This window comes from Grammomys surdaster, unplaced genomic scaffold (genome assembly GCF_004785775.1).
Source record: "Grammomys surdaster isolate TR1022 unplaced genomic scaffold, NIH_TR_1.0 313, whole genome shotgun sequence".
Classification (NCBI taxonomy): domain Eukaryota; kingdom Metazoa; phylum Chordata; class Mammalia; order Rodentia; family Muridae; genus Grammomys; species Grammomys surdaster.
The window spans coordinates 1,894,133-1,913,541 of NW_021604732.1; the positions used below are offsets into that span (position 1 = coordinate 1,894,133).

Here is a 19,409-nt window from a genome sequence, read left to right on the forward strand (position 1 = left end):
TGAGAGAAGAGAACTGACTTGCGTAAGTTGTCCACTGGCCTCCACATGTACACACAAACACACACACACACACACACACACACACACGTATATGAATTAATAAATCATAGAGAGCCAGCCTAGGCATAAAACTATAGGCAACTAAGGAATTCTGAGAGCAGGACAATAAGTCTCCCACAGGTAGGATCCCTGAAATTGGTTATTCAATACCAAATGAACAGCCCTGAAATCATATGTATATATGAATGATTGTTACCATGGTGACATTTTCTTGACATATAGTCATGCCTCCTTGCATATGTCCTTTTGAAGACTGACTGTGTACCAAGATAGCACAGAGTTTAATGGTTTCAACAGAGATTATGCATCCCATGAGGTTTAAGATCAGGCTTGTCCCAGAGAATTTATGTCATCCCATGTTCTGAATTTCATTCTAAAGTGAAAAGGTAGCATAGGTAGAGAGTAGCCGAGAGTATTTGAAAGAAAAAAGCTCTAGAAACTAGAAAAAGACAAACGGGCTGGCAGAGATCTACCTGGAGATGTCGTCTCTCCTAGGTTCTTTATGCATATGCTGTCAGCCTTCCACAGAGGATTCTACTGACTAGCAGGTATTCATCCTACCTTTCTGATATTACCTATGGAAGCTGCATGGTTCCTCTGGAGCAACTGTGGACTAGAAGAGACAGGGCTTAGAGGTGATCAGTTGCTCCTGTGCTCCAAGGCTAACTCTTATCCACATGAAGATACAAAAAAAGCTCAGCTATCTCTTATTCAGTTGTGTATGTGGAGAGGGGGAGTTTTAGAGGTTTGTCTTTTTGGAGGAAATCTATAGTGACTATGTGTACCCATTACCACACAACTGGACCTCTAAAGCAAAGATGGATCATCCAGGATATGGCTAAAGGCAGGTCAGCTCCTTGGAGATTGGGTATTACAGTTCCTTAATTATAGCAATCTGCCACCTTCATGCTCTTCTTCTATTTTCTTATTACAGGGAAATGCTCTATACTTCAAATCTGCCAGGAACGTGACAGTGAACATTCTCAATGACCAGACAAAAGTGCTGACTCAGCTGGTGACAGGTAAGAGGAGAACAAATAGACAAATGGCTGGTCTATCCACACCCAGACAAAGCAGACTATACTGTCTTGTGAAATATCGCATGAACCTGAACAAGGTAGTGATGGCTGTTTATGGTGTAGAAAAAGAAAATTCAGCTGTACCCTCTGATTCTATTAAAAGATACTGTCCTATCTGTTCACATGTTTTACTTACCAAGTGCCATGACACTTGTTTTTGTGGAAAAGTTGTTTTTAGTAGATTGTGGCCTCTAAACATGAGCCAACTGCCTCAATCAAGGAAAAAAAAACCCTCTTAAATTTTGTTCATTTTGGAGAATTTCATACATGTATACAATGAAGTGTGATCATATAACTCCCATTTCCTCCCTCCAACTCTCTCCAGCATAGCCTTTCCCAACTTAATGTCCTTTTATCTTAATAGCCTACTAATTCCAGTTAATGATGTCCATACAATCACAGGTCAAGGGCTATTCAGTAGGCTATGAAAAACTTACTAGTGGCCACATCCTCAAAAAAGAATGGTTTTCTCTCCCCCAGAAACTATCCACTGTCTGTAGCTCCTTGGTAAGGAGTGGGTCCTGGAGATTGTCTACCTCATCTACACTGAGATTTGGGATGTTCTGAGCTTATATAGTCTTGTGCAAGTAACCACAACTGCTAGGTTTGTGAAAGTGATAGCCCCATTAGGTCCAGAAGCCAGCATTTCACAGCACTACTCCCTTTTGTTCAGCTCTTATGTTATTGCGATCTCATCTTCTGCAAAGATGCCTGAGCCTTGGTGAAGCAGGAGTTAATATAGATATCTCATTTAGGACTGAGCACTCAGACTCATTCCTTAGCACTTTTTTGATGAGTAATGAATCTCTCCACTACTGGGTTTCCATGACAAAAAGAAGGTTCTCTGTCTAAGCACAAGAGCAATCTGGGTCTGTGGGCATAAGATAAATATTTAGAAGGCACTTTAATCGCATGACTGATCACATGACCCTACGTGCTACAATGCTGACCTACCAAGACATGCCTATGTATGCAGCAGTAACTCAACAGTTATGAGGTATCTAACTCCTTTCTGATTGGATGAGGCCTGTTTCCCAGGAAGTAATTTAATGACTGGTTCTGTAATCTGAGCCAAAAGCCCATGGCTTTGGAGGTCATAGGCCTTAAAATGGAAGTTGCCATTTTTAATTTGGGCAAATGGTCATGCTTTTCCTTTTCAACAGTAGAGGAAAGACCAGCTGTACTCAACAGAAGAAAGTAGAGGATGTTTACGGGGTGTGTGTGTGTGTGTGTGTGTGGTGTGTATGTGTATGCACGAGTGTGTGGTATATTTAAGTAAATGATTATATGTATATGTCCATATACGTATTTTCATGTGCCCATATGTGTGTATGAAGGGCAGATGTTGACATCAGTTAGCTCTCTCCATCACTCTCCACCTTATTTTTGGAACAGCATCACTCACTGAGCCAAAGGGTACCTTTTGGTTACACTGGCTAGCCAATTAATAATAAGAAAATTTTGATTATCTCTACCTACCTCTCTACCCCTCTTTCCCCCATCCTGCTAACACTATGGTTACAGTCACGGCTAGCATGTCCAGCTTTTACATGGGACTTGGCTATCCAAACTTAAGTCCTCAATGCCTGCACAGCAGGAATTTTACTATCTGAGCTATCTCCCCAGCTCCTGTAAAAGAGATTTTTAATGATAGTCTGAAGCCTCATCCTATTTGCTACACTTGCTGTCTTTGAGCGTAACTCAACTGCAAGCTGCAGATGTGTCCATGGGCTGTGCACGTGTGGTTGTTTTTAGTGCAGAAGATCTGTTCCTAACAGCTGTGGGAAATACCCATAAGGTTCTAAGCTTTGAATTGGAACAGTTTAAACAAGGATTGGATGTTCTTAAAAATGGCTCAACTAGTAAGCATGGGTCTCATAGACAACATCATGTGTTGAGCCGTATTATCAACGTACCCTCTGTAGGTTTACAAGAAGTGATAGACAGAGAGGCATTGTATATACCCCACAGAGAAAGGAAAAATTGTGTGTCTGTGTGAAAATTGTTAGAACTCCAGAAGAAAATGCCATTTGACTTCAGGGTGGAGAGAAAAGAATAAAGATGGATATTTTGAGAGGACAGTAACCTAAATACCACCCCCTAACATTACTGTTACTAGAATTTCCAGAGCCCTACTAACAACTGAATCAGAGGGAAGCAGGTGCCTTTGCACACAGAGCCCTGCTCCCCTTCCCTGAACAAAGCTGCAGTTGGGTATCAGGAGTGACATAGCCCTGAAGTGGACTGGTCATACACAGCTGAGAAGCTCCTGGGTCTGTGGAAATGCTGCCCAATAGAGCCTGTGATCCACAGACAGTTATAGCTAGCATCTGGATGGTAGGCTTTGTTTATATAACATCTGGCCTCCAATCACCAGTGCTAAATAATTAAATAAACAGCTCCAGTAAGCAGTGATTTAAGCAGCGTGTGTGAGAACTGCCTTCAGGAAGGAGATAAATCCAACCTCCAGCTCCCAGATCCCAAGGCTCAAAATGAACTGATCTAGCCTGTTGATGAGTTGCCATTTGTGGGAAATTAGGTTTACTTGAAAGACAGTTTTGATAAAGAAGAAAATGACCGTTACTCCTCTAAAGAGAACCTTCCTCCCTCTCTTCTCTTTTCTCTCTTCATCTTCCTTTTCCTTCAAACCTCCCCTCCCCCTCTCCATATCCATCTTCCCCTCCTCTTTCTTTCATCCCTCCTGCCTTCTTTACATCCTCCATCTATTCTCCCTATTCTTCTTCCTTCATATTTCCCTCTCCCTTACTCATCTCTTACCACTCTTCCTCTCTATTATGTTCCCGCTCTCTCTGCCCCCAACCACTGGATCCTCTGGTCTCCTCTTCCAATCTCTACCCTCTTCCTCTCTTTCTTCTCTTGCCTTCCAGTAGTCTTTGTCTTTTGATCTTGCATTCCTAAATTACTGCCTCTTAGGAGGTGGAAGACAGCAATCCTGACTCTTAAAATGAGGTGCATGAGAAATTAATGCTGGGGACAAAAGGTAAAACATAATGCCTTCTAATTCCTATTACATGGGATGTGCAATTCTACAAAGGAAATACCTCATGTCTCCCAAGCAATGCAGTCCCAAGGATACCAAAATGCCTATTTGCTTTGGAAATATCTCAAAAGTCCACCAGAAAGCCTGATGTTCCAAGTTCAGGTCATCTTTTTGCATGAGGCATTATTTTCAGAGGTAGAACTAAAATCAGGCCATCAATTCATTTTGCCTCACAATGTTGTTGATTGAATATCTTAGGACAATCCATCTTTGGAACCCTGGAACCTATGAGAAGAACAGCTTTAAGGGGAGAAAGGGTCCTAGTCCCAAAGGAAAATCTTTAATAATAATCACCAGGCCATTTTGTCTTCAGATTCCTTGTGGTCACAATACCTGCAACTTGAGGCCTTGCCTTCTCCTCCCAGTTGAGGAGAGGAGACTGAAGAGCCACTTCACACATAGTCTGCCACCCATAGAAAGGCATTAACCAAAGATGAGCTTCACCTCAGAAGTCATGTTTTTCTAGTCCCACACAGCTGTAGATTCACTGAGGGGCTTCCAGGATACATTCCAAGTTCACCAGCATTTCACTCTAGAGTCATCTTTAAAGATTCCAGCCATGCCCTGGGAATTTTGGCATCTCTAGGTAAAACCAACAAAGGACAAAGCTGTCTGCATCAACTAGCCAGTATTCACTATGAGGGCTTTGGCTAAATCTTTGTTTTGCTGTGTTTTATGTTGGCAACTAGTTTTGGCCCTTGAATTCTATTTCATATTTTATGGTTCTCTGAAAAGGAAGATAACTTAATTGTGTTTTGTATGCTCTGTTTGCTGTGGTCTCTTTCAGTATAACCCCTGATAAGTCTCACATACTGTTCCAGAGTCCAGAGTGAGCACAGACTACATCCAGGAAACCTGAAGCCGAGTCTGACAATCTTGCCAGGTTCATGGATGCAAAGATTAAGCATTTGTCTCCCACTGTCATACCTCCATATGACTAGATCTAGCATGGGCAAACTGCCCTGGCCCCATGTCCATCCTGAGATTGTTCATTCATTTATCATTAGTATATTGTCTCTTCATCTCTGATCTCCTTCCCTCCAAGCAGAGTTATCCTTCTAGAATTGATAAGAAATATAGATTTCACTTAAGATTTTAATGGCATCAATTAGATAGCTACATCTTAACTCACACGGGAATACTTACACTAAATCTTTTATACATTGCTGTTCTTCAAGATTTCCTTGAGTTCTTTGTCATCGACTTCTACATTACCTCTTCATCAGACATGGTATCTCCTGGATGTTCTGAGTGTGCTGAATCCAGCCCTCTCGCCTTCTTAAACAGGCAGATATCCTGTGTGTTCCATATAGCATTGTGAGAGCTGGATTCCACTCTCAGATTTTCCGTTGCTCCCACAGTGACCTTGAGGGAGCCCTGGGCTCACAATGATTATTCTTTTTCTGTGTAACCAGAGAAGATCATCTCCAGGGCTCACAATGCTTCTAAATTCTATATGATCTCTGCTGCTGCTTCAGTCTCTGGCTCATGAAAGTACCTTTCCTACACACCTTTTCATGTGAGAGGGTAAATATGAATGTTCTGACAGCAGAGGAGGAGGGCTGCTAAATGGTTGTAAGTGAATGAGCAAACTGTACAAAGAGACACACTATTAATAATGCTCAATACATTATAACCATCTCATTAGAAGAATCCAGATGGCAAAGATAAAGGCGACCACACTAAGAGAGAGGGTGGGCTTTTGGCTCTAAGCCCTATACTTGTGACAAAAATTAAAAAAAAAAATGTCATCCCAAATACATAAGGAATTGGTCTGGTTCTAGTAGCCAAGCCTCTGCCTAACCTTAAGTAATTTCCTAAAACATTTCTAGATTGGGTCCTTAAGGAACCGTGACAGATGGAGCCATCAAAACACATACATACAGACAGGGAGAATATATACACATATATGAAAACATTTGTGTATGAATGCATAAGTGCATATACATGCACGCACACACATCTCTAAACATACACAAAAGCACCAGCTTTCTCCAGATCTCAAGTCCCCCCCACACACATCCCTATCACAGGTGACATCAGTGTCTTTTGTTAATCCAACACCATTTTTGCCATTTTGCACAGCTCTTTCCCATTTCTAGATAAGAGTTTTTGGAAGAGCCAATCACAAAATTACTCCCACATCTTGAAAATACTTCATCTAAATCTTGCATACTTAGTGCCTACCTCCTCGTCCCCAAATAGCCAGAATGGACCTTAGATTCCACAGCAAGTCCTTACGGCAGGTTTTCGTTCCTATGCCAGTGTTTGTCTGTGACATGCTTTCTTGGCCCCTGCAATGGCTAACCCCTCCTCTCTGCAGGTACATTCCTGTTGGTCATCTCATATCAATTTATTTTAAACAGTGCTCTCTTGAAATTTTCCTAAGAGGAATCAAACAGACAACAATGTTGGAATACAATTGGGTTCCTTGGGAAGATATTGTCGACTTTACCTGAAAATTTTTCTAGACTCCGTTTGATCAGAGCTAGATTCAAATAAGTATGATCTTGCCCCTGGCTACTCAGATGCTTTCATGTAGACCAGCTTTTGGGAGTCACCTGAAACAAAGGTACTGGTGAAGCCCCAGCTCAGATAGTCTCTTGTCAGGACTTCAGAAATATTAACCAGTCTTGCTTTCTTGCTAAAACTCTGGAATTTTCTGATGCATTAATAAATTGGATCAAGATGGGAGAAGGCTCCATGGTTTAAAGCACTTGACTGTTCTTCCAAAGGTCTTAAATTCCATTCCCAGCAGCCACCTGGTGGCTCACTAACATCCGTAATAGGATCTAATGCCCAATCTTGGTGTGCATGAAGACAGAACATTCATATACATAAAATAAATGAATAAAGAAATTGAATCTGTATGAGTCTGACTCCATCAGGATACAGGTGCAGTGGGGCCAGAGCACTTACTTATACACTGATGTAGACAGTGTGTATTCAAGAACAGCATTTGATACCACAGAATAAACTCAGTGTACTTTTATTAAATTAATTCCTATTATAAAAGACTTAACAACTTGGAGGGGGATTGCTTATCATATATTATAGCCATTTCTGCTTGGAAATTATCTGTCTACTAAGAAGATATATTTGTCTCCATTTCAGCCATTAGGTCAGGGGTATAAATAGACATATTTCAACTGAACTTACAAGAGCCCTTCATGATATTTACAACTGACTGAAGATGGTTAGTTCCCACAAGGAACAATGATACTCTGAATCCCGACACTTTTGATCAAAAGCCCGAAATGTTTGACACTAATTTGAGGCTAGCAGTGAGAAATTTCATTCAAGCATGACTCTTTAAGAAGAATAAGGTGACCTCTAAAAACACATCCCAGGACCTTGTGATTAAAAGCAATTGGCAAGATGAGGTAGTCAAGACACTGATTTCCATGTCCAGCTTCAGACAACCAATCCATTTAACATTAAAATCAGACACAATCCCGTGGAGCACATATGTCTACAGAAAGCGTTTGTAGTGACATGTGACAAGGCTAATGTATTCTTCCTCTCTTTCTTTCTCTCTTTCTCTTTTAGGTCCGAAGGCTGTGGAAGCATATGGCAAAAGGTTTGAAGTAAAAACTGTTTCTGGAAAATTGCTCTTTTCTGCGGATGACAGTGAAGTGGTCGTGGGAGCCGAGAGATTGAGAGTCTTAGGTGAGGGATTTTTAAACATGCAATTGGCTGGATGATATCATCTACATTTTCAAGGGAAAATAACATGGTGCCATCTATTGAATGTTTGTGACTGTCCCCAATGAAAACATTAAAATTCTAACCCTCTAGTATGACAATGCTTGGAGACTTATACCTTTATCAGGTTATTTGTCCCTGAGGCTGGAGTTTTATCAGTAATGTGAAGTTCCTTATAAGGAAATGAAGAAGGTGGTTATTAGGTAGTTTGTGCTCCCTTCGCCCTCTGCCTCTTCTTCCCTCTCCCTGCTCTCCTCCCCTCTCCTCTCTTCATTTTCTTCCCACTCTCTCTTCTCTCCTCCTCTTCTCTCTTCCTCTTCTCCCATCCACCTTTACCTTTCTCTCCTTCCTCCCTCCTCTACATATGTGTCCGTTCACCTTTCCCTCCCTCCTCCCCTCCCCTCTTCATCTGTGTCCCTTGCCCTTTCTCTTTCCTTACATATAGAACTTCAAGGACAACTTAGTCTGTATCTAGAAGAGAGTCCTCTTCAGAAACCAACCAGAATGACACTGGGTCTTAAATTTCTAGGTTCCAAAACTGTAGGTGGAGGAGGTGAGTGTAGTTTTAAGCCATATAATCTCTAGATGCTATAGAAGCTCAAACACAAGCAAATTGTGTATCATTGTGTAAGTGAGGCCACTTTCCTAGGTTCTTTAGGTTGACCTGCTTGGACTCTGATTTCCCAAAGAGCCTTGCTCACACTGTGAAATTGTTTGGGTTAAGGTTTCAACTGTTATCTTTGGGTTCCAATGTGTGCTCATGTAAGGAAGTATTCATGTAGGACATGCTTTTCTCACAAACCAACAGCTGGATGCAGGTGAATTCTCAACCTGGTTGCAAATAAAAATAAAAAATCCAAGAAGGTTTTTTGAAGTTTGGCTTAAAGATCTAACCATAGTTAACTGAATCAGAAGCTCTGGTTCGTAGGTTTGAGAAGTCAATCTTCAATAGACTTACAATCCAGGAGTGATTGCACACATCTTTGTCCTCAGAACTCACAAGGCAGGAGGACTGTTGTAAAGCTGAAGCTATACAGTGAGCCCTAGGCCCCTCTGGGCTGCAGAGTAAGGCTCTGAATCATAAAATGAAATAAAGAAAGTTGGGGAAGCAGTGGAGGAGGAAAGACAGAATGAAAGGAAAGAATTTTCTTTTTTTTTTAAATTGGATATTCTGTTTACATTTCATATGTTATCCCCTTAACTCATTGTCCTGCTCCCACCCAGGAACCTCCTATCCCATCCTCCCTCCTCTTGCTTCTGTGAGGATGTGCCCCCACCTAAGCCCCACTCCCACCCCCCACCCTCAAATTCCCCAACACACGGCATCCAGCCTTCATGGGACCAAGGATCTCCTCTCCCATCTATACCTGACAGGACCATCCTCCCTTACATATACAGCTCTAGCCATGGGTCCCTCCCTAAGTACTCCCAGGCTGGTGGTTTAGACCCTGAGTGCTCTGGTTGGTTGGTATTGTTGCTTTCCTCATGGGGTCGCAAACCCTTTCAGCTCCTTCAGTCTTCACTGTAACTCCTCCATTGGGAAACCCTTGATCAGTTCAATGGTTACCTGTGAGCATCCGCCTCTGAATATCTCAAGCTCTGGCAGACCTCTAAGGACACAGCTATATCAGGCTCCTATCTACATGCACTTCTTGACTTCCACATCAGCATCTACCTTTGGTGACCTCACATGGGATGGATATTCAGGTGGAACAGTCTCCAGACGGCCCCTCCATCAGTTTCTGTCCTACACTTTGTCTCCATATTTGCTCCCTTGAGTATTTTGTTACTCCTAAGAAGGACTGAAGCACCCACACTTGCTCATCCTTCTTCATGAGCTTCATGTGGTCTGTGAGTTGAATCTTGTGTATTTCAAGCTTCTGGGCTAAAATCAAATAATCAGTGAGTGAATACCATGTGTGATTGGGTTACCTCACCCAGGATGATATTTTCTAGTTCCATCCATTTACCTAAGAATTTCTTGAATTCGTTGTTGTTAATAGCTGAGTAATACTCCATTGTGTAAATTACCACATTTTGTGTATCCATTCCTCTGTTGAAGGACATCTGGGTTCTTTCCAGCTTCTGGCTATTATAAATAAAGCTGCTATGAACATAGTTGAACATATGTCCTTGTTGTATGTTAGAGCATCTTCTTTGTATATCCCCAAGAGTGGTATAGCTGGATCCTCAGGTAATGCTATGTCCAATTTTCTGAGGAACCGCCAGACTGATTTCCCGAGTGATTGCATCATTGTGCAATCCCACCAACAATGGAGGAGTGTTCCTTTTTCTCCACACCCTCACCAGCATCTACTATCACCTGAGTTTTTGATCTTAGCCATTCTGACTGGTGTGAGGTGGAATCTCAGGGTTGTTTTGATTTGCATTTCCCTGATGACAAAGGATGCTGAACATTTCTTTAGGTGCTTCTTGGCCATTCAAGTTTCCTCAGTTAAGAATTCTTTGTTTAGCAATATACCCCATTTTTTAATAGGGTTATTTGGTTGTCTGGAGTCTAATTTCTTGAGTTCTTTGTATATATAGGATATTAGCCCTCTATCAGATGTGGCATTGGTAAAGATCTTTTCCCAATCTGTTGGTTACTGTTTAAGAATTTTCTTTTCATTTTTCATAAAGATTTATTTTTATTGGGGGAGTCAGTGTGGGTGTGTATGGGTGTGTGTTTCCTACATGTATATATGTGTACCATGTGTGTGCCTGGTGTCCTTGGAGGTCAGAAGAGGTCCTCTGATCCTCTAGAACTGGAGTTGTACATTTTTGTAAGTTGTCATGTGGGTGTTGGGAACTAAACTTAGGCCCTCTGTAAGAGCAGCAATTGCAATTAATGGCTGAGACATCTCTCCATTTCTCGTGTTTAGAAGTAAAGCTGAACAAATGTCTGTGTTCCTCCTGCAGAATTAATCAACTTGAGCACACAGTGTTTCCCAGTGAAAGGGACCAGTGTGGTGGTTTGAATCATACTACCTGAGTAGATCTAGCTTTTATTTGTGAATGTTGCACAGTGAGTTGTCTCGTTTGGGGCAGGTTACTGACATCATTGAGCCATTTTCTTTCTCTTCTCAACAAGGATAAGAATCCCCACAACCTGAAATTGTAGAGTTAACAAAGACTATATTCCAAGCTCTTCTCTCAGTATCCTCTGCAAAATGGCACTCCATCAGTGTGGCATGCCCCAGCTACTGTTGGTATAAACTGGTTTTCCTTCTTTTCTCCTTAAGATTCACTGATGCACAGAAGTTCAAAGCTTGAGCTCTAAGATTACTCCAGTAATATTTGTAACCCATATCTTTCCTATACTAGCTAAGAGACCTTAGGAACAAGGTATTTGACCACTCAGTACCTGTTGATTTGTGAAACTGCTATCACTGAAGTGCCTTCTTCCAAGCTTGATGGAAAGATTGAAGCGAAGTAGTCTGTATAGACTGGGTAAGTCGGCTAACATGCTAGGTGCTCAGCCAGGACCAGCCAGTTCTGAGTTACTATTACGAGCTCTTTTTATTATAAATTAGCATCTGTTCTCTATTCATTTGCTATTCATTTGTCCATTACATCTTATTTCAGCTCCATCTCTTAGGTGTTTGTTCCTTTCATTCTGCCCTCAGTAAGACTGTTAAGTGTGCTTGTCTATTTCTCTCCTCTCCTCTCCTCTCCTCTCCTCTCCTCTCCTCTCCTCTCCTCTCCTCTCTTCTCCTCTCTTCTTTTCTCTCTTCTCCTCTCCTCTCCTCTTTTCTCTCCACATCCCTTCCTCCTTCCCTTCCTCCCTCCTTCCATTTATATACACTCATTTATAAATTCCTTTTCTTATGTGGATATACCACTAGCCTCTCAAATATACTAGGTTTTGTATGACTATCATAAGATAAAATACACACACTGCTACTACTACTACTGCTCCTCAACCTTAGTCTTTAGAGTCTACTTGGGCCCCTGTCACTATGTCTTAATATGTCATCAGCTCAGCAGTCAGAAGATATAAGTAACCATCCTTAAGAGGCCAAATAGGAGTGACAACACAGAGCACATGGGTGCTGAGGTATAAGGCCAGTTCAGCTCCTGATCAGGCAGTTGCCTATAAAGTGATTCAGCTGCCTTTTCTTTTGGGGGCTTTGTGTTCACATCTGTAGAATGGGAACTACACACAGAATAGGTTTTCAAGCAGTCCCCTTTAACTAGCTGAAAATGAAAGCAAAGTTCAAATTTACATAGCCTCAATATGTATAACAGCTGAGAGATCAAGATTGCTTTGGAATGTGGGTGAGAGTTGAAAATAGATCAGACACTGGAGTATTATCTGAAGAGTTTGATTATTTCCACACGTGCGCCCTCTACAACTAAGCTATGTCAAGTTGACACTAAGAAGGTAAGCAACAGGTTTAAGCCAGATCTTGATAACAAATGTAGTCCCAAGTTACATTTAGGTCTTGGGAAGTTTGAATACCTGAGCACATCAAACTCTTTTTTAAAGCCTCCTCGATAGATGATTTTATTGTAAAAAGCCTGGGAGCTATTGGCTCTGGTCAGCACCACACAATGCACATTAGTATGTACATACTTTGAAATTGCATTATCCTGCTTTGGCCTCCCAAAGTACAAGCTAGGTTTGTGGTCATGCATGATCACACCTGGTTTCCTCTATCACTTACCTTGATCTTTCTCTTTGTGAGTAGACAGCATCTTCTCAACCATCTTGCAGGTGACAGAAATGGACTGAGCCATATGTGAGGAGAGCATAGTAGGACTTAGAGAGCCAGTTTCCCTGCCTGCTGTTTTATCTACAACGTGCACCACTTTAAACCATAGTCCTTTATTAACTCCTTTCATTATCCCTATTTTTTTTAAGGATTTGTTTATTTTTTATTTATATGAGTACACTGAAGCTGTCTTCACATACACCAGAAGAGGGCATCAGGTCCCATTACAGATGGTTGTGAGCTACCATGTGATTGCTGGAAACCGAACTCAGGAACTAAGAGCAATCAGTGTTCTTAACTGCTGAGCCATCTCTCCAGCCCCATTATTCCTATTTTAGGATGAAGAAAACTTAGGATAGAAAAGGTGTAGGAACTTGCCAGAGGAAGTGTGCAGTTATAGTCAGAGCCATGCTCAACTTCTCAGCCTCAGACACCAACCTCAGGGGTCTCTACCACAGGTGAATATTCAAAGACCTCGTCCCTCACAAACTATGCTTCTATTTATAGAAATGACGGTCACACTGCTTGTAGGTTGGAACAGGGATGGGGAGGGGGTACAAACCTTCAGGCTTTGCTCTTATTCAAGGGTGTATTGCCAGTTCTAAAACAGTTGACCAGGAGAGGGATTGGAGTTATTTCATGCTATGATAACCTTGTAGCCATGGATTTCTGTCTCCCCAGTACTTCATTTGTACTTTCTGATTTATGTCACACTATTAAAACCTGACTTTGCAAAGGAAATAAAATGATTCACAATAATCCCAAATATCCAGACACATTGGCTTAATCTTATCATCCAGAGCTTTGTAATGTCATCCTTGAACTCACTGTCCCGTATTTGCCTCGCCTAAAAACTGGGACATGAGATAGTTTCCAGTTATTTGTTTTGTCGGTAGAGATATTTCATCTAAAGAACAGTTGATAGGATCTGCCACTCTCCATCTTTAGGAGTATTTTCTTGTTTCTGTAAAAATTAGAAAGGACACATCAAAACGAATCCAACTACTGTTAACAGTGCTGACGACTGGGAAATGACCACCCCACAAGTTTCACATCAATCTCTTCAGCGAAAGGAACTCAGCCAGCATACTGGAGAAATGAGCTTCCTGTCAGCTGGGACTTTGCCATATGGTGTGGAATGAAATGTTTAGGCAATTTCATTTTCAGCTTAATGAGAAGTTTGTCAGACAGCACAAGCTCTTGGGAGGTTCGGGTCTAGATGGGTCTTCATGGGAACATTTACCATAGCTGGGTTAGAATCTTTGCTCATCCTCTTAGGGTCTGAGTGGCCCTGGGCAAGGTGACTTTTCTCACTAAACTTTAGTTTCTACCTGTCTAAAGCAAAAGATGGAAAGAGCTAGATGTGGTGGTGCCTACTCATGATCCTGACTTTCATTTGGGGAAACTAAAGCAGGATGATTGCAAGTTCAAGGTTAGCCTGGGCTACGTTATGTTATGCTAATAGTAAGTTACAGGTTACCCTGGGCTACATTATGTGTGTGGCATGAGGGGGCAGGGAAATTGTAGGTAGAGAAGAGAGAGATAAATATGATAAGAAAATTAAGTAAAAAGACAATTTTTGCCTTTTTCTCTTTCTTTTCTGTGGTGCCGAGGCTAGACACTGGGACATCACACACTCTGTGCAAGCACTCTACCACCTGTTTCTATGCTTATATAGCTATGGATTTCGCTCTGGTTATGACTTCTTCTTCCAAATACCATCTTCCTCCTGCCCTATGATCCCGCACTCTCAGCACTGTTGGGAGCACAGAACACATAGAATGTCGAATATGTAGCATACAAGCAAGCATTGAGGGTATGGGAAGTTATATTTTTAGTGATGGCTTCTAGTAGCTTACTCGGGCTTCAGGAGACATAGAAAGACATGAATGTGAATGTACCGCTCTTATGAGTGCATAAAGGAAATTGGCTATGAGCTTACAGGAGCATTCACGTGTGAAGTAAGCTGGGACTAACAGACTCCATAAACAATGAGGCCAAGCGAGAACATAGCTTCATCACTTGGGAAGAGCTCTGCTGCCCATTTTATCTACGTGCAGGGGTTCTAGTTTGCTTTCTGTTGCCGTTATAAACCATTCTTACCAAAAGCCACATGGGCAGGCAAGGATTATTTGGCTTACACTTCCAGATCAGAATCCATCACAGAGGGAAGTCATGGCAGGAACTGAAGCAGAAATCATAGAATATGATAAGAAAATTAAATAAAAAGCCAATTTTTGCCTTTTTCTCTTTCTTTTCTGTGGTGCTGAGGCTAGACACTGGGGCATCACACACTCTGTGCAAGCACTCTACCACCTGTTTCTTTGCTTATATAGCTATGGCTTACTGTTTGTTATATTTCTTATATAGTCCACAACTGCCTGTGCCCTACCAGCTCTGAAGTAGGTGGCCAGGAGAGGGATTAGTGGTATCGTGTACTATGATAATCTTATTCCCATGCATTTGGGTCTCCTTAATAGTTCATTTGTACTTTTTGATTCATGTATTAAAACCTGATTTTGCAAAGAGAATAAAATGATTAATGATAATGTCAAAGATCCAGCCACATTGGCTTAATCATTACACAGAGCTTTGTAAGGGTGTCAACTGTTTCCTAGTTGTTTAGCTAAAAAACAAGACGTGGTTCAATGTCATAGTTTCCAGTTACTTCAAAGCAGATAAGTCCACAGGCCATTCTGATTTAGACAGTTCCTCATTTGAGGTTTCCTTGTACTAGTTGACTATAGGCTGTGCCAAGTTGGCAACAAAAATTAAGATCCACAAATAAAACAGATCCCAGTAATAAATGTGTTCCCAAGTTGAATTCTAGTCTTGGAGGGTTCTGTTGACTGAATCCCTCCTATGGTAAGGTTCCTCCTGTTACTCATTATGACAGTAGTATGCACAATGTGGTCATTATGGAAGGAACATCAGCTAAGGTTCCTTTGTTAAAGCTGTAAACTGAAGTATCATTCTATATTGTGGCATTAGAAATTCAGAGATGGGGTCCAACAAGTAGTTTTAAGAGATTCTTCCACAGATGCTGATACATCCTACAGATTTCAAAACATCAGCCTAAGATGACTACCAGGAAGTCCTTCCTCTTGATGATAACTTTCAGATCAAACAATCTTTAACTACTGAGACCCAGCAAAGCAACTATATAAATGCAGTTAGAGGATGTGGAAAGCAGGATTGCCTACTCAGTGCAAAGTGCCGGGGTTATCATTACTTACCATGAATAAATGATTTTGGCTCTCACACCCACCTCACAACGAGCATGAATGTTTGTCCTTGCTCTTTATATATAAGCAAATGGAGACCTGGAAATTGGAAAACCCACCCAAAGTTCCACGGAGAAGAAATGACCAGATATGGATCTTGTTTACTACCATGTGTGATCTGAATCACAGGAGTCTTCAACCTCCGCAGTATCTCAGCATCACAAAATGGAAAGAAAATGAGTCCATGGCTTTCCAGCATCCCTCTCTAGTTCAGCTCTAGGGACACAAAGCTCTTCTAGTCCATTGGCTGTCCCCAATTTTCTGTTCCCCCACTTTCTTGCTGACTTCTTCTTTTACATGGTAAGCCTATTAGATTCATACTAGACATCTGTGGGCTTCCTGAAATTCAATCCTCAGTCAATCTTTTCACACTTCAGATGTGAAATCCTACACCTATAAAAGTCCTACTTATCACAGCAACATTTGTTCCATATCACTTGAAACATACACTCCTCCATCCTTTTCTCCCACCCCTACTCCCCATCCCCTACCACCAGTCACAACCTGCTTGACTTGTGTCTGGAAATCTGGCTAAGGCTGACAGAGAATGAAGAAAAGATTGAAAAAAAAGACACATGTATAGAAAAGCTGGGGTGAGGTGAACTTACACATTCTAATGAAGTGGCATCGACTACTGCAGCAACCAGGAACCTCAGCGTGTTTAGTATGTACAGCACAGAGGGAGGGGTTGGCTAGCCTTTGTAGGTCTCTTTAACCAAGAGCCTCATGCTGTAAAAATGCAGAGGAGGAGACTGCAATTGCTAGTTTTCATACACACTAGCCCACTATAAACATTAGTACTTGGATCAGATGGAGAGTTCACCATTCTGACCCTGACCTGAGGAAGGTCTTGCTAATTCCCCATGGCCCTGAGGTATTGATCTTTGATGTGACTGTGCCCATGTTAACAGTCCACAGTCACGCAGATGTCACATACCCTTTCCCCATCCACTCAAGGCTCCCTTAGTTCCCCACAAACTCTTCAGTCTCCACTTGTCCTGAAGTGTCCTCTCTCTTCCAGTTCCACAGTCCCAGTAGGGTAGACTCTTTGTCCTCTTGTGGAGATCTCTGTGTCTCCCTGGCTTCACTTCCTGTGAAATCACGGCTTCCCCTGCTGAACTCCCTACCTATCTTGAGGCAACAGCCGTGATCTTCCTGGTGAGATTTCCAGTCTCCTAGTCTTCAAGGCCATCCTTCTTTCAGATGCCAGGTCTGGTCCTCTCAGGAGCACAGGGGCTTTTCCCATCCCTGGGTTTTCTGAAGTACAAAGTTCTCTCTTCATAGCAGGCATAAAAAAATTTAAGTTTGTGATGAGATCTATCCACTGAACTATCAGAGAAGAAGGACAAAATAAATGTGCATATGCAAGCCAAGGCCAAATATAGTTTATCTTTCACTATAGAATACATTTATTAAACACTGGGCAGGAATGGCCTGTCTAAAACAACCAGAAAGTAGACAACATAAAAGCCCAGCACTTAAATACATCTTCATGGCAACAGCAAGATCATAGCTTTAGTTTTCATTAATGAGCAATTTTCTTCAGCAATGAATTGTACATTATAGCATTTACATACAAAGCATAATTATGAAGTGCTATTTTAATTGTCAATTAGGTCTATTTATACTCCAGGTTAGCTTGTTTAAACATGTCCTCTAGATGCCACTTGATGCTAATTATCTGAGTTGCAGTATTATCAATTGAAAAAAAAAACATTTTTAATTAAATCTAAAGCCATTTGAATTAGCATAAAAATTATAGAAATTTAAATATGTCTTGAAGTTTAACTTGTTTTAGGACTGCTCACATATTACTTTTACCCTTTTACATTTTTTCATGGAACTATTGAAACTTTACAACAAGTAGTCATAGTGAAAGGACTAGTGTGGTATTGTTAGGGTTCATTCATTCAATGAGTGTGTCCTTAGTGTGTGTGTGTGTGTGTGTGTGTGTGTGTGTGTTATGTAATATCCTCATTCTCTGCTGCTGGTGTCATGGAGATAAAGATGTGTGTCATTGTCCTTACTCTCTTACGGAATTTTCAGTCTAATCTAGAAGATGAGACAGAGATGTAATTATCTAAGAACACGAAAAGGTAGCCAGATGTCTATGGATAGGATAAGGTACTGGTGGGCTCCAGCTGAGGGATATAGGAGAGATGTTATAAATCTATATTTTTTAATAAAAACATTCAGAGCAGATTGTATGTATACATCACTGGGGAAGGAGATAGGGAGAGAGTTTATATGAGTGAATGATATGGCACAAGTTCATCACTCACAACTCTCCTCATGGTCCGTATTAAAAGCCCAATTCAAAGTGAGAACCCTTTAGACTAGGCGCTAAGGAAAGAGCTTTGTGGGAAAGAGCACTTGAGGATCTGAGTTTGAATTCCCAGTACCAATATAAAAGGCTAAGTATGGCTATGCATGCGTTAACCTTGATGGAGGTGGAGACAGTAGGAATCACTGGGGTTTGCTAGCTGCTTAACTGAGAAGCAGTGAGCTTCTGGTTCAGTGAGAGATCCTGTCTCAAAGGAATAAAGTAGAGAGCAATCAAAGGGGTCCTTTACCAGCCTCCACACTGTTGTATATATTTCCCCAATGCAGACACATACGCACACACACAGACGCAAAGACAGAGGCAGACAGGCAGACAGAGACAGAAAATCAGAGAAACAGACAGACTAGAAAAAAACTACTGTCTCACCTGGTTGAAAAGCCCCAGGTTAGCTGGCTACAGGCTACACTCAGAAGCTCAGAGAATGAGACCAAAAATGTAGCATCTCTTTTTCTCCCTCGGACTGTGTGAGTGATCTTTCCAGTCCTATATTCTGCCTTCAGCTCTGACAGAGAGCAGAGAGTGAGTGCCTTCCTAATTGAAATCTCAATGAGAATCTGGCGAAGTTCCTACCTATCCCCCCAGCTGGGGGCTAGATGTGCTAGGAGAAAACAGCACCTCTATAAGCCAGGGTTAGAGTGGCTGCAAGTGACATGGACAGGATAGTTCTGCAAAGGAAATTGTGCCTTGTCATCAGGAGAAGCAATGGGTGCTAGACAACAATGAAATCAAAAACAACAAAACATCAAACATTTGTTACAATAGAGGGTCCAATTAAAGTAAATTGTAATCATTGCACAGGGACAGAGTGTCTCAAATAGTCTTTTATCAGAGAAATCTTCTCTTACTCCTTTAGAAAAATATTATAAATGTTTACATTAGCAAGCTACTGCCTGACTTAAAATGATATGTTATTAGAATGAAGTTTAAGTATGGTCTATAGGTGTTTTAGGGCTACAGTGGGAGAATTAATAAGTTAGCAGAGATCATCCCATGTGCAGGGCCTCCAGTATTTACTGTCTGGCCATTACATGAAAAGGTTGCTGTTTCCCTGTCTGTGCCTTTGGGCTATTTTATTCCTTTTTCTTCCATTTCTACATAGATATTAGATAGATAGATAGATAGATAGATAGATAGATAGATAGATAGATAGATAGATAGATA

The 19,409-nt window shown here is 41.3% G+C and overlaps 1 protein-coding gene across 2 annotated transcripts in view; it reads left to right on the forward strand.

Moving 5' to 3' along the window:
* Sgcd (sarcoglycan delta) overlaps window positions 1–19,409 on the forward strand; it is a 408,884-nt gene that overhangs the window by 245,380 nt on the left and 144,095 nt on the right. For both annotated transcript variants that reach the window (XM_028777651.1, XM_028777653.1), the window contains 2 exons: window positions 995–1,082; window positions 7,750–7,869. In XM_028777651.1, coding sequence (XP_028633484.1) covers window positions 995–1,082; window positions 7,750–7,869 — 208 coding nt within the window. The remainder of the gene's footprint in view (window positions 1–994; window positions 1,083–7,749; window positions 7,870–19,409) is intronic.